This window comes from Sylvia atricapilla, chromosome 2 (assembly GCF_009819655.1).
Source record: "Sylvia atricapilla isolate bSylAtr1 chromosome 2, bSylAtr1.pri, whole genome shotgun sequence".
In the NCBI taxonomy this organism is placed as follows: Eukaryota; Metazoa; Chordata; class Aves; order Passeriformes; family Sylviidae; genus Sylvia; species Sylvia atricapilla.
Window position 1 is genome coordinate 44431151 of NC_089141.1, and position 15037 is coordinate 44446187.

At 44.9% G+C, this 15037-nt stretch overlaps 1 protein-coding gene across 1 annotated transcript in view; it reads right to left on the reverse strand.

Annotated features, from left to right (window-relative positions):
* The window catches only part of SPATA13 (spermatogenesis associated 13), a 44686-nt gene extending 32510 nt beyond the window's left edge, over nt 1–12176 (reverse strand). Inside the window, exon 1 of the mRNA XM_066313075.1 lies at nt 10384–12176. Coding sequence (XP_066169172.1) covers nt 10384–12021 — 1638 coding nt within the window. The 5' untranslated portion in view covers nt 12022–12176. The remainder of the gene's footprint in view (nt 1–10383) is intronic.
* Nucleotides 12177–15037: the final 2861 nt, after the last annotated feature.

A 15037-nucleotide genomic window follows, 5' to 3' on the forward strand; every position in this document is an offset into this window, starting at 1 on the left:
TAGCAGGAACAAAAATATCCAGCACACAACTTATTGGCTCCAGTCTGCTCCAGTGACTGCAGTCACTCAAGCCTAAGTGTGATTCTTGACAATAATGAAAAATTCTGAGGGAACAATTGTATTTCACCTGACTGGCTTTATACTGGTGCACCATTGCTGACCTCAAATTACCTTCTCCTAATGAATCTTTTATAAGTGAAAGCAGGTAGATGTTGTACAATTATTACTGGGAACATCTACACATGTGTAGAGATATATATGGCACTTCATACAGGATGAAAATCAAAATCTCATGCACTGGCTCATGCATTTTAAGTGCTGGTCAAAAATTTCAAGGCATTTTGAGATTTCTGAGAAGTTAAGGTCTAAGATTAATCCCCACTGGATTTTCTTACATTCATCTCCGCTAGTCTAGCAACAGCACAGGATCACCAATACTAGCAATCAAGGCTATTAATCTTGCCTTTTAGGCTGTATTCTCAGGTTTCTTCTGAGATTGCAAATGCAAACACCTCTGCTTGTTTGTCCTGATGCAAATAAATTCATTTTATCTGGATAACTAAACTCTTACAACAGCAAATTAGTTAAATCATTGTATTTCAACTGCCTTCCTTATTCCTAACAGCAGTGTATCTACAAATATAACAATTTAAAATTAACATTTATGTCAATCCAGGTTACACTTACATTTGCTATTGTTCCCTCCTAATATGTCATTCTTAGCTGCAGATTCCTGCATTTAAATTTCAATTATGCAATGGAGCTGCCTGAACATTAACCAGATAATAAAGCTGTCATCATAGCCAGGAGAAATCTAGGATGAAATTTTATTGCCCAAACATAAGCAGCCAGGACCATTTCAAATGTCCAAAGGAATCTAAGATATCTCCATGTGCCATGCATCATGCAAGTATGACACAGGACACATGGGAGGCCCAGGCCATCCAGAGTCAGCCCCTGGGGACAAAGGGAAGCCTGTCAGGACATCTCCAGCAGTGCTGGGTCTTTTATGTTCCAGGAATCAAGCTGAGCCCCTAAACAAGAGCATCAGCCAAGCCTACTGAGTGACCAGCCAGGCAACAATACAGACAGGAATCAGGTGTCAAGCTGGATTGCAGGAAGGTTTAGATGGAGCGACAACCATGTTCCCCCCAGTGCTGTGGACGACCCTGCTTGGTCCTCACCTCCTGCTCCAGAAATGTGCAGCTTCACCACGAGGCATTTTCCAGCTGTGTGCAGCTGTCTGATAGCTGCCCATCACTTCACTTCACAGCTATTTTTATTCGGGCTCAACTCTAGGTGCCACGTTCAGGTGTGCTGTTAATGCTTGTGTTCCCCAGGACCCCCTGACCATGCCCAACAGGCTACAGTGGGAGCTCTCCCAGGTAAACAACTACACCACAGAGCCTGTGCCCAGCCGGACCAAATCCCGTGCCAGGGCCCAGACTGATTTCCCAATCCACGAAGAGCAACTTCAAGGACTTGATCATGATCTCACTCAGCTCAACCTGGCACTGGTACAACCCTGCTCCATTTAATGGCACATGACTGCTATTGGCATTCTCTGTCCTCGTTAATAACCAAGGTAAGCAACATCAGCATCAGGTGTTTAATCACTGAAATCTGAGCTTAGTCTTTAGAGCCTGGTTCTCCAACTATTACTCAGGCCACTGTGTACTTTTGATAAATTCAGCACTCAGAACTGATTTCAGGGGAAGTGCTGCTCAAGGAGTACAACATGTGATTTGTACAGCACTGATAAAGTATTGCTTATGTGGATGCAACTTTTATCAGTGATATGGCAAAGAAATTGCCAGTACCTGAAATTGCATGGCAGGACTTTTGCTGGTGCAGTTACACCAACCATAAAGAACCCTGCATCCTTTACACCTGACCCCATTCTCTGCTGCAGAGAAAACCCAAACTAGAAGTCTGACCCAACAGAACCTGCTGCTGGTCAGCTTCCTGCTGTTGGGACACTTTTGAGGGCTGACACCATTACAGCAAAGGAAAAGCCCTAAGTGATTTTTTCTGCCAGTGTGAATGGCATTTTCTGTTTTTAGCCAACAAATTCCCTAATTAAAATCTGCACTTTATGAAGGTCTTGATGACTCTGAACATTGCTGTGGCTCCCTGACCACTAATCTGCATTTCAACCCCTACTGTTAGCTATTTGGATTTTTAAAATTTTATCTTTATGTTCCAAATGCAATAGTGTTCCATAACATACACACACAGACAAGTACAAAGATATAAGAGGACACACCTCTCCTAAAAGGTTTTCCCTATCTGATAATCAGCTGGGAAGTCACATGAATCACATGCAGGTGCCACTTGGATACAGATCCCCAGCCCTCCTCTTCTCCAGGCAAAAGAGCATCCTGACTCTGCTTCTGCTTTTTTTTTTTTTTCCCTTTTTTTTTGGTGGAGTTGTTTTGTTGGGGGTTTTTTTGTTTATTTGTTTGTTTTCCTTAGTTACACAATAAGCTGCAACACTTCTTGTTCTGTTATCTCTGTATGTTTGAGCTGCCTGGCTGAAATGTAATTTTGCTAACTACTGTTGCCTTTTTCTAACCCAGAGAAAACAGATAATCAAAATCTAATAATGTCTTGACAAAAATGCATATTAATTTCCAAATGCAATTTATTAAAAGGTGTGATTAATTAAGCAGATAAGAATCTATCTTGAAACTATCACAATACTTGTGCTAGGTCATGTAGGTATCTTTGTATTTTGACCAAGAACATACATTTCTGCATATATTTAGGGGTCTATCTAAAAAGGTTGAAATTACTTACACTAGCAATGACAGCTCTATATAACACTGGTGATTATTAAACAGTTATTATTTCTGTATAAGGCAGTAACTGCCAAATCTTAGGAACTCGGCAGTAATAGTAGAATTCGTTTTCAGTTTATACAAGCCACCAACATAAGAAGGGCGAAGTGATTGTGACCTAGTAGCTATAAATTGTTTTACCACCTTGACCTAACAGAGTAAAAGTCTCGACATATCTCCACCCAGCTACATGATAAAAGGTAACCACTGCACTTCTTCTTGTTAATAAATAGCAGCTGGGAGAACATTAGTTGAAGTTCATTTATCATCAATACTAAATGAGGTCAAAAGCTTGTTTTATGTTTCATGGATATGATTAATACTTTCTCTTTTTTTTTGCAAATTGTTGCAACAGACACAGAGATTATGAAACTCTGGATAAATAAAGCATCCCAGAGAAAATATATTTATTGCTTTCTTTCTAGATGTTATAAAAAGATTCTGAAGAGTTAAGAGAGCCCAGTGATTCCCTACTGATCCAACAGTGACAATTTCCAACAGTGATATCACAGCAATAGTTACCAAGGAAATGCCTGCTTTTACTCTAGAAGAAAGCACACTTTCAGTAATTGCATCTTCAATCACAAACAAACCAGAATTATTAAACCAGTCCAATCCAAGAAAATTTCCAGCTATTCCTTTCTAATTAAATGCAAATTGCATTATATTCTTTTTCTTTACATCCCTCTGCCACTAACATACTCTCTTTTTAATTAGCCTTTGAGAGCCATACATAAAGGCGTTGAGGTTAATGCATTGGTTATCTGTCCCTAGAATACCAAGGGCAATTCAACCAGAGGTCTGCAAGACAGTAAAATACACTCCATGATACAACTGTGAAAAAAAATCCAAACAAGCAAACCTGCTTAAATTACACCTATATAGACAAGCAAAGCAGAAGCAAAGTAATACAACTATGGCCAACATTTAACCTAAGTTTTGCTCAGAGGATAATCTGCCTTTTCCCCTTCCCCCCACACAAAAAAATAACTGTGTGGAGCCACAGCCCTAAAATTTGCAAAGTCCTGATGCTGAGGAGAACTCCCTAAAGAAATACCACTGCACCAGTATAAGCTTACAGAATAAATGCAGGAAATACTATGCATTTTCATAAAGAAAAATGATATTACAGTGCCCTGTAAGAACACAGCAAAAGCAACTCCCATTATCAACACAAACTGCTGTGGTAAAACACTCATTTTGGAAGCTTTAAAAGTTGGGGAAAAAATTTATATAATTCTCCTCTTGGGATCTGTGAACATCAAAGCAATTGGGGTGTTCTAACTAGCAAATACACCTATAAAACCACATTAAGAGATCAGGCTATATAGGTACAAAGAAAATTTAGCCATCTATTTTCTAAGGCCTTTTAATGCAGGTTTGCTTCATTTAACCTGATCCTTGAAAGCCTGCTTATCACAATCAACGATAAAGCTTTCCCTCTCTGCAATATGCCTCACCAAGATTAGCGAGTTCACCTCGGTAATATCCAGTCTCACAGATAAGGAACAGACACAAAGCAGTTAAGTCATGTGGAAGCATAGGGCAGGACTGGAAATGACAAGCAGATCTCATGATTCTCAAATTTGTTCCTCAGCCTCAAGGACTTCCTTCGTCTTCTCCTCTAATTCATTTCCAAAAACAAATCAGCTAACCTATTTCCAAATGTCAGAGGAGAGGAGTTTGCAGGGAAATGTATTTCCTTTGCAGAAATAATCTTATGGCTCATAGGAAAATGCAAATGTGACAAAACCAGAAAACTGTTTCCTCCAGTTTTCTGGTGACTTGATACTTGGGGATGGCTGGATGATGCTCTTATACTGTCCCTTCTTTCCTTCAGTATCTGAACTGGAACACCAAGCATGTAGTGTATAGAAAAGGGGTATCTGTATTCTCTGCTTCTTTTAGATGTATAGATATTAAAAAAATCCTACGTCAATCCCTAAGTATTTTCTGAACTGACTCAGAACACCTCAGAACAAGTAACAGGCCTAAAAAAAAAAATCCCTTTATTTGGCAAAATGAGAAACTTTTTTCTTTTTTCAGGCTACCTTAGTAATACACACTAGCAAATCTCAAAAGCCAGATGATAACCACAGGCTGGAAGTAGAACTTTATGCTAACAAAGCAAAACATAAAAAGCCATAAGCCTCTGCCTCTCTTCAGAGTCTCTCAAAATGAGGTCCACTGATTCTTCACTCTCTCCACCCTTCCAGAGCAAAGCCTCATGATCCCTGTCCAAGCCCCAGCCCTGCCCTCAGCAAGTCCCAGCAGCAGACACAAACCCCAGCCTGCAAGGGGTGGAGCTGCCTTGGGCATCTCTGCCTCTGCCAATTATTACTTCCTAGAACATGGGGTGGGGGCAAGGCTGCTGTGCTCGCTTCCCCCCAGCACTTGGCTGGTCTCCCAGCCTGCCACAGCATCCTGGCACCACAAGCAACACAGCAGCCTCCAGATGCCAGAAAGGGAAAATGCTCAGGTGGCTCAGGGGAAACTCTGCACCTGGCTCTGCTCACTTTGGATATCTCAACTTATTTCACCTAGCACTGAGATGGATTTTCAGTGCCAACAACTCAACGCTGCACTTGATGTAAGAAACTAAAACACATAGCCAGAGGTGCTGTTCCACTTTCTGGGGTACTATTTATTACTCCTGACCCCATGAGGAGCAACACCTGGGTATTACTGAGGTGCCACTGGACAGCTACAGCAGACTCAAATATGAGACATTCTGGAAAGGCAGAGGTGCACAAATGCAATGAAGGGTGCAGCCTCCCCCAGGCTAACAACAGTAAAGTGCACCTGAGCTCTCCCTGTCACCATCCAAAACATTTCTGCAGGGATGACAGTAACTCCTGTATCATCCTACAGTTTTCGGGAATGGCCAATTTTTATTAAGAACTGCTGAGTTACTTGGTCTAAAATTCAACCCAATCCAGAATTCAGATTACCACCACAACTGCCTTGGTTCTCTTCTTCCTAGTAGCGGATACAGCAACAAATGATTATAGGCTGCACCACAGGACGACAGCTCTGCTGCTGAGAGTTGAAAAGAGTTTTTGCTGCGCTAGGAAGATACTCCTGTCATTTGAGGACTCCCTGCTGCATTATTGCAGCAATGGCTTCTGCAATTCAGGTTTGTAGCCATGCACAGTGCTTTCCAGTCTAGCTCTGGGCAAATGTGTCTGGAAGTCACTCACTGAGTGACTCTGGGGACATTATGTGAATGCCTCCTGACTTGTGAGAGCAGCTCAGAGTCTAGTGCGAATCCTGTGTTGCTTGGTCTAACTGAAACCTCAGTTTTTCTGTAAGATGCTGTTGAGAGCCTGTGATGGGGTTCTGCTGCTCTCTCCACAGACCCTGTAGTCAGCAAGACCAGAGTGCCACTGGAGTGGTGAGGCCTCATTCCAAATTAGAAGCCCCTTAGGAATAAACTCAGTTTAAGAAATTCCCCCCACTACTTCACTTAATTCTCCTTCACAGTTTATCTTACAGCTATACACATTCGGGTGATTAAGCTACACTCTAAATTGCACATGGATGAACCAGAGGTGAATAAATCCAAAAGGAAGAGCTCAGAGAGCTGAATGCAGCTAGCTCCCAGCAGGTGTGCTCATGCCCAGCCCCATAGCACTCAGGAACTTGAGACAGGTACTACAGGTGATCATCCTCAGATCCTGGCTACTGCTTGCTCCTTGCAGGCATTGAACATCTTTTTGATTGAACAGCTATCACCCTTTGGTCCTTCACTATAAGGTTACTTTTTGAAGCTAGAAATAGTGAGGACGAACAAGTGAGGACAGATCCGCGTCCTCCGTATCCCACCCATAAAGCTCTTCTTCCTCTTCATCTCTATAAGATGTCCTTCAAGTTAAGCTCTGTGTGCTCAATATTCAAAGCCTAGAGACCTGTCCAGGACAAACCAGCTCAACTCTGCCAACAGCAGAGCACTGGGAACTTTATGATGTGGACTAGTTGGGACCAGCGACATTTGTATGGCATGAATAGAAATGAGCTGACAGACAGGTCTTAGAACATTTAAAATATTGTCTGCAAATAAACTGTGACTCAACCATAATTAAAGCAGAGTTACCTCTTCACTGTAATTTATCATTCACTTATGGTCATGCAGATAAGGTACTCAAGTAATAAAAGGTCTGGTGTACTGTGAAGCCAGATGCCAGCAAGGCAACCTAAATACCAGACACTCTAAGAGTTTGTGAAAGACTAAGTGAAATGTCAAATAAATTGATTTTTACTTTTTTGTAACAAATTCATAACAGTATTTTGTTCAGGCAGCCTCAGTGGCTGACACGTGCCAGTCTGAAGCAGACTAAGTTTTCATTATCCCAGCTCTCTCTTCATGAAAGCAAAGACTATGTGAAACACTCCAAACAAGTACAAGCTTGTACTTAATCATCTCTTCATGCTATTTAAAATGAACATATTGAATATAAATGACAATAGCATGAAGCAGACAGTGGCAAAGCATGGGATGTCACAAGTGAGCTTTGGTGACTCACACCTCTGTAGCTTCAGAAGTGCTGAGGCAGGGATCCAGGCTGCACTTCATTAGCTCTTCCCTAGGAAGCAACCCCTATCAGGACCAAAAACCAAGAAATCTCCCCTGCTCCAGTCCAAATCTTACATTTTAGTGAAATCAACAAAGCAACAGAAGTGACAGGATCTCGAGACTCAATCGCATAAGGAAAAAAACTCAAAAAAACCCCCAAAACATCAATTCTGATGAACAAATAGATGTCCTTGCAAGAATACTGCAAAATCAGCTTTACATGGGTAGGGAAACACCTGGAAGGTAGAAATTTTTACTTTCAATATCTGGGAATATATAGGAATGGTCCAAATCCCACAGATTTCATTTACTGACTAATCTACTAGATGAGTGAGTAAGGGAATAAACTACACTTGCTTCCAGCTACAGCAGCCAGTCCTGAAAAGAGAACCTACTTGAGCCTGACTGGTTAGGACCTTCTAAGCTTTGTACTGAAACATGTCTTCAAGCTTTAGTGGCTGCACTGGAATATATTCTGGCTTATACATGAAATCTGTACAGAAAGGCAGATTCATGAAACATGGAAACAGTGCAGAGTTGTCCATCAACACAGTATATTAAAACTCAACAGTATATTAAAGGTTCAGAAAAATTTTGAAAATGTGCGATGTCCATGGCTCCACACTACATCTCAAATGATTGTTGAGAGTGAGCTAAGCACTCAGCCATCACAGAGCAACTTGTTGGGCAGGTACATTTCAGTAACGTGGAGGTGTAAGGTAAAAATTAATTGTAGTCAAAAGTTCAAACCCCAGTGACCTCATTATGTGATCGTGTGGCATTCATAAAAGTTCCTACAGGCTGAATAAACTCCAATTAAAATATAACCTAGCATAAGTATCTTTGGTGCCAAGCTAGCTCCATGCTAAGGGAAGCATGCTGTAAAGCAGGAAATTAAATCCTCCAAAGAAACAGAAGGAAGAAACCATACCATTCTACCTGTTCTGCAGTCACTCTGAGTGCCACAGCTTTAGGGCTTTGTATGAGATGAGAAGCAGGCATGGATAAAAGAAACAACAGACTTTATATCCCTTGTACAGCAAGACACAAGCAGACTCTGTCCTGCACAGCTGCTTCCAATCCACAACTACCACCTCCAAAAAGTTTGGTTTTTTCCATCGGAAGAGAGTTCTGTCTGGATGCAGCTGCGCCATGTGAGCGGCCACAGCTGTTTTTATGAAGCACAGGGGCTCCAGGCAGTGCTCACAGCAGAGTGAGGGCTTACAGCCAAAGGGCCTGTTCCCCGGCCACTGCTCCCTTCATCTTTTGCTGGGATCCATCCCATATTGTCTGCCTGCCCACAACACAAACCCAGAGCTGCCACCCGTGCACACTCTGTATTTTAGACAACTGAAGCAAGCACTAAAAGACACTCACAACTACCCTAAAATATGTTATAATATAAAGAGAAAGCTTAAATTGCATGTTAGATAATAACAGAACGTGGTGTTAAAACTAAAAACTGCAGTAACTTTTATCCACCCAATGTACACATACTCATGTAAAAACTGTACTGGTTTGTTGGGAGCCATGGGGAAGGGCCAGATTAATTTCTTCTGGGCCATGATGGCAGCTCACCACTAGATGGTAGATGAGTAGCACTAATTCCATCTCCCATTTTATTCCTGAGAAATACAACTGGCATCCGTCTACACTAGGGCTCTCGCCTCTTCTGGCAGTGTGAAAGCTCCTCCTTGCATGTAAGTGAGAGTTTTGGAAAATATGGATGGTTGGAGCAGTTCTAGGGCTCCAGAAGAGGAATAACCTCTGAGTCCAGACATTTATACACACTGAGTTAATTTTTTCAATCTTACCACTGCTGCAAACTCAACAGTAAACAAAATTGCTTTTCTCCAGCAGAAGGACAATACTGATAAGCTCTGTAACCATTTACAGCTAGTTTGCAAAAACTGTGCCAAGCTTTTAAAAGTAGGACAGCTTCACAGACATTTAAAAACTTCACAGCATGAAAGGCTGAAGCTTGTGCAGCTGCAGCATTGCCTTGCCTATCTCATACCTAAGGTCTAAGATACTTTAGTCATACCGAGGTGGCTTAAAAGATATGCCAGCTTTACTTTGTGAATGACTTACATATTTGTACAGATCCAGATGGATTTTTGCCTCAGTGAGCTGGGGCTGAGCTAAACCTCACTGTTTCAACAAGGTGCAAGGTATGTCTAACAGCTCTGCACCACGGCTGCCAAATCATTGCAACTTCTCTGATGCCAAGTCACACCATATTTTAGATGGGGGCACAGTGTTATCACGTGTATTTACCTCAGAGGTGCTGCAATATATCCATTCACACTGAGAGTATGAAATCACTCATTAGGTGCAGTGAAAACAACAGTGTCTTCACCAAAACAACAGTAGCAACACACTCAGCCCAGCATCTAAAGTACTGCTGTCGGCAGTTGGCAAGCAAAATAAGCAGTTTACCTTCAGTATGGTCATCACTGCACAGGGAAAACATCGGATACAACTGAATGCCTAAACCTCTGTACTGTGTCTTTCACGCCACACTGCTCTACAAATATTACCATGTTCTGCAAGGTTTCCACAGGCCAAGTGTTTTACAGTAAGTCAACACTACTTCAGAATTCATGGACTCTTTAAAAAAGACCTTTCAGTTGTGAAGGAAACACAGCCAGACCCTGCTCAGGCTGGTAAAATCTGACAAGGCCACATGACAGGGTGGTGTATCTGCAGGGTGCAATGAGCTGCCCTTGAAAAGGTACACAAGTAGCTTTGCTGCCAAAACTTCCTTTGATATTAATGTGCAAAGAAAAAATAATTGTACATTAGCATCCAAAGAGAATATTTAAAGGAAATAATTGCTGTCAGCATATTTTAGCAATAACAAGCTGCAGCAGCCATTACTTTGCATTGTTTGCATTGTTTTGCATTAATAAACACAAAACCCAATAGGAAACATACATCGCTTCTGAAGGATTTTGCTTTCTTTCTTACCTCTTCCTTTTTCTCTTCAGTACTAGAGGCTAAATTGAGGCTCAGCTGAGAGTGGCTGCTAATGCCACTGTCTTCATTTCCATCATCATAGTAGACAGTTTGCACTGAGTCCTGGAAGCAAACAGGATTCCTGCCCAGCTTCAGCCCTGGTACCTCAACTCTCTCCTCGCTCTCTGATGAGCTCAGTGACAACGTGCTGTGATGGTTTGGACACTGGAAATTCATACTGCACTTGACCTTCCCTGCAGTTGGACTTTGAGGCTTTGGAGTAGTTGGCCTGACTGGAATGTGAAGGTTTTCAGCTTCATCTGTACACTGCTGGGTAGCTTTTGGTTCATCTGAGTCCGAATAAAAGACTTCATTGGAAAATGGACTAATGTCGTTCAGAGTAGGTGAAAAGCTATCAGAGTCTGGGATGCCTGATGACGTCCTGAGGCTTTTATCTTCAGTGACAGCTACATTCATTTCAGCCTCTTTATCCTGAGCAATCACAGGGCTTTGCAAGCAAGGTGTTCCCGGCAAGGAAGAGTCTGGACTGGACACTGAGGAGGTGCATCTCTTCCTGTCATGATCTGTGCTGCTGGAAACCCTGCGGGAGTAGTCATCGTGCAGCCTGCTGTTTGACCTTGTTCTCGGGGACAGCTCACTGGGAGAAGGAGCCATGCTCTTGGGGCCATCCTTCTTCCTTGCAACATCTGTAACATTACTGACAAGTTTCAAAACTCGGTCAAAATCCTTTGCTCTGATAGGGCTCTTCCACCGCTTGGATCTCCTCTCAGGGTTCCCACCACTTTTGTCAGAGTCAGCAGAAGGAACACTCACAGTCCTTGCTGGCATCTGCTTTTCATTTGCAACCTTCAGATCAGCAAGGTTTGAGGTGGACTTCCGTTTGAACGAGCTTTTCTTCAGAAAGTTCAAATTATCTGAACTTCTGCTTCTCCAATAGATGATCCTGTTGTTTTCAGAGTCTTTCACCAAAATTTCACAGATCTTTGGCTCTGGGATGACAGGTGATGTTGGCCTAACGCAGTTGTGGCAACTCTGAACTTTATCTGTGTCCAGCAAGTTTATGCGGCCAGCACCGTAAGCCCGCCTGATGCTGCGTGAGCGATGAGTGTTTCTCAGGAAGGACTCGTCACTCTCCTCCACATCAGAGCAGTCAGAAGCTAAACCATCCACTCCATTCTGGAAATCATGGAGAGGCCCCGAATAGGAATACCTGTTAGTCTGAACTCGCACCACTGCTCCATTTGAACCATGTTTGCCTATGCTGTTCTCATTTAAGATGTCTGAGCATTCCCTTGTTTGAATTCCTTGTTGAACTGAAGCTTTCAACTTCTTGAAAGATCCCATCTTTCTGATAGAAGAAAAGGCATTCCACGTGGATGAGTTGCCCATCACAACCAGAGAACGAGGCCTGTCAGAGCTGGAATTAGCCCGTTTCCTAGGGGTGGTGAAAAAACGCATGATTTTGGAAGGGCTGAGCTTATCCTCTTGAAATTCCTCCTCGAGACTGTTGCTGGTGTTGTGTCCCCCATTACGACTGGCACAGGTAGTCTGGTTTGGGGGCTCTTTATTATCCATAACTATACAAGTAACGGTGGTGCCATTTCCACAGCCATTTGGAAATGTTGTCATGTTCTCGATGCTGTAGGCATGGAGGCAGAGGCTGGGGTAGCTCAAAGCAACACTGCTGTCTCCACCAGCTGACCCTGCTGCCTCCCCTTCATCAGCTGCACCTTGGTTTGCCTTGCCTTCACATCGACTGGGTGAGCTGAGCTCCTCAGGCGGCGCTGCCTGCATCAGGGAAACAAAAGACATCATCAAGAAATTTTCTTACCAAGTCCCCAACTAAAAGAAGTTTCAGCTACATTGTAGGAAACAAAGACACACACAAAATGAAGGAGTTCTTCTATGGTGAATAAAGGTTTGTTGCAAGGGTGCAGAGAAGGCATTTGTAACTCCCTCAAAGTTTAATTGCATTCGTTAGCAATTTAAGAGACCAGAATAATTTCAATATGTACTTGTTTCTCTAATGCTAATCAGCTAATAAATTAGTATGACTAGCACACCTACCTTACAATGGTAAATACAATCCTCACACACACTTAAGAGAAAGAAATTCCCAGAAACAGCGATACAGCCTTCATTCTCAACACTGAGCCCCAAGACATATATGAGGTTTTCAGCTAAAACACGTTCATCAAGTGACACCTAATTCTCAAACAGGAGGCAAGGAAAAGGAAAACAGGCATAATTTTTCCTAGATTTGTTTCTGTTGGAAGGCTGTGTGACACTTTACTGACTTGTCTGTCCCCTGGCACTTAAAATCCTGAAAAATTACATCAAGTGCACAGCAAAGTCTTTTCCCCTACAAAAGAAAACAAGAACTAAATGCAGTACACCCAGAAGCCATCCTATGCTGCGGTGACAGCAAGATGAAAACTTGAATCTGAAAGTGACCGCAGTGTTTGGGACATGGTGTAAGGGCTCTCCTCCCCAGCTGAGCCTGAGATCCAGCAGACCGGATCACACTCCAGTGCCTGGTGGGAAAACTGTGGGAGGACCACCGACCACGAGTCTCCTGACCCTGCCAGGGGTCTTCGCCAGGCAGGCAGGCGTTCTCCCCACCATGATAAACAACGCCCTGAAAACCACTGGGGTTCAGCAAGGGGCAGTGGGATCTAGCAGTGGAAAACTTGCCACTGTCGGGCTGGGTCATGGGGGCGGCAGGGGGATTTTCCCCTCATCTCGAAACAAGGAGAGAACGCGTACAGCTGTACTTTGGGGAAGGCGGCAGCCCCGGACCCTTCTTTGTCTCCTCCCCATCGCTAAGGCCGGGGGCTCGGAGGGCAGCGGGACCCAGCGGGGTCTGGGCGAGGCGGAGGCGCAGCAGCAGGATGTGCAGGAGCCCGCCGGCGGTTCCGTGGCGGGGACACCGCCGGGACCCGCACATCCAGTCCCACCTCCACATGAAACGCGGCAGCTCCGGAGCCCGTGCCCGCTGGCTTTCAGGCTGCTCCCTCCTGAGAGCGCACTTTGAAAGTTTTGCGAGCCTCTGCTCCTCCGCGGATAAAAGGATTTGCCTGCGCTTTAGCGAGACGCCCGGAACATCCCCCGCCGCAGTTTTTAATCCTCGCTATTGAGGGGGTCGCGGCGGAGCCTGGGGGCCGGCAGGGCAGAGCCGGGCCGGACAAAAGCCCCCCGGGCACCCAACCCTCGGCCGGTCCTTGCGCCCTGGCACCTTTCCATGCGGAAAGAAAACATCGAACGCTAAAGGAGCACAAGACACTGCTCTCGGCAGGGAAGTTCCCACAGAAGGAGGCGCTGGGAGAAAGTGCACCTGAGCGCGCAGAGGGGGCGCGGGGGGAGCAGGCGGGAGAACGAACACAGCGAGATGAGATTAAAACCCCGGCTCGCAGCGCGGAGCCCGCAGCAGCTTCCCCCGGAGGCGGCCCCGGAGCAGCGCCCTTACCTGGGGAGAGCCGGGGCTGCCCGCCGCCAGCACCGCGCGTCCCGGCCGCTGCCCGCTCCCGCATCGCTATGGCAGCGGCGCCCGGCGGGGCGGGGCGGGCTGGGGCCGCACCCCCGGCTGCTCCCGCCGCCCGCCCCACGGGCTGCCACGGGCTCCCACGGGCTGCCCCGGGCTCCGGCGCTGCCCCTGGCTGGAAGGAGCCTGCCTTCCTCCCCTCCGCCGGAGGAACAGAGGGCTGCGCAGGGATGGTCACGTTTGGGACCTTAAAAATTTCCTCGATGGGGCCCCGCCCCGCCTCTCCCTCCGTAGGTCCGTCTGCCCTGCTCACGAGTGCAGTTTGAACGGCCCATTGACCAAACTCACGCTTAGTTCCCAGGCTGCCTTTCTATCCAAAACCTGGACAACTCTTTGGCTTGCTGCTTTTCCTCAGACCTAACAACAGGAACAACAGAGTTCATTTACTACAAAGAAAATTTTGTGAGACAGTGTCTCAAAGCCCTGTGTCTTGACTCCTGGCAAAGACCTGTACGAACTGATAGCCCTTGCTCAGAAAATTTATTGTCAAAAAAATATTTCTACACTTAGACTGGAACTGTAGATAAAATTTCAACGGTTTTATTGTAGCTCAGGTAAGATACAAAAAGCAATTTGGGCGAGACAGACTGCATGGCAGAGCAGATGCCCTAAAGAGCTAGTGGAGGCCATCAGCCCCACTGCCTCTCCTCCGAGACTGGTGTGACTGCACATGCAGTGTAATTACTTCTCTGGAGAGCAGCACAGGCACACTCTCAAAGGCAAGGTGTAGTTAGGGGATGAGGCAAACAAATGGGCTTAAGGGATGCAGGTCAAATGAGGTAGCAAATAGCCGGGAGTGACCACAGAACTCTCCAGTAGTCAGCAGCAGGCACAGCCTGCCACCAGCCTTGCTCTTCCAGCCACAGCTTTTTGGTACACTCCATGGAAGGAATAAGTTTGGAATAAATGAGGGGCAAAGCATGGTTGCTTTACATGGCCATGGGAAGCAAAGCAGAGATAAATGCAGATTAAGACTGGAAATGCTGACACGATGTGGAGAGGGTCCATATGGACCATGGTGATCTGTGTTAGCTTGGGACTGACTGGGGGAGTCCTCGTGTCCGTAGTATCTGCTTCAGATCTTGGGGAAAGGGCGTTTCTGAA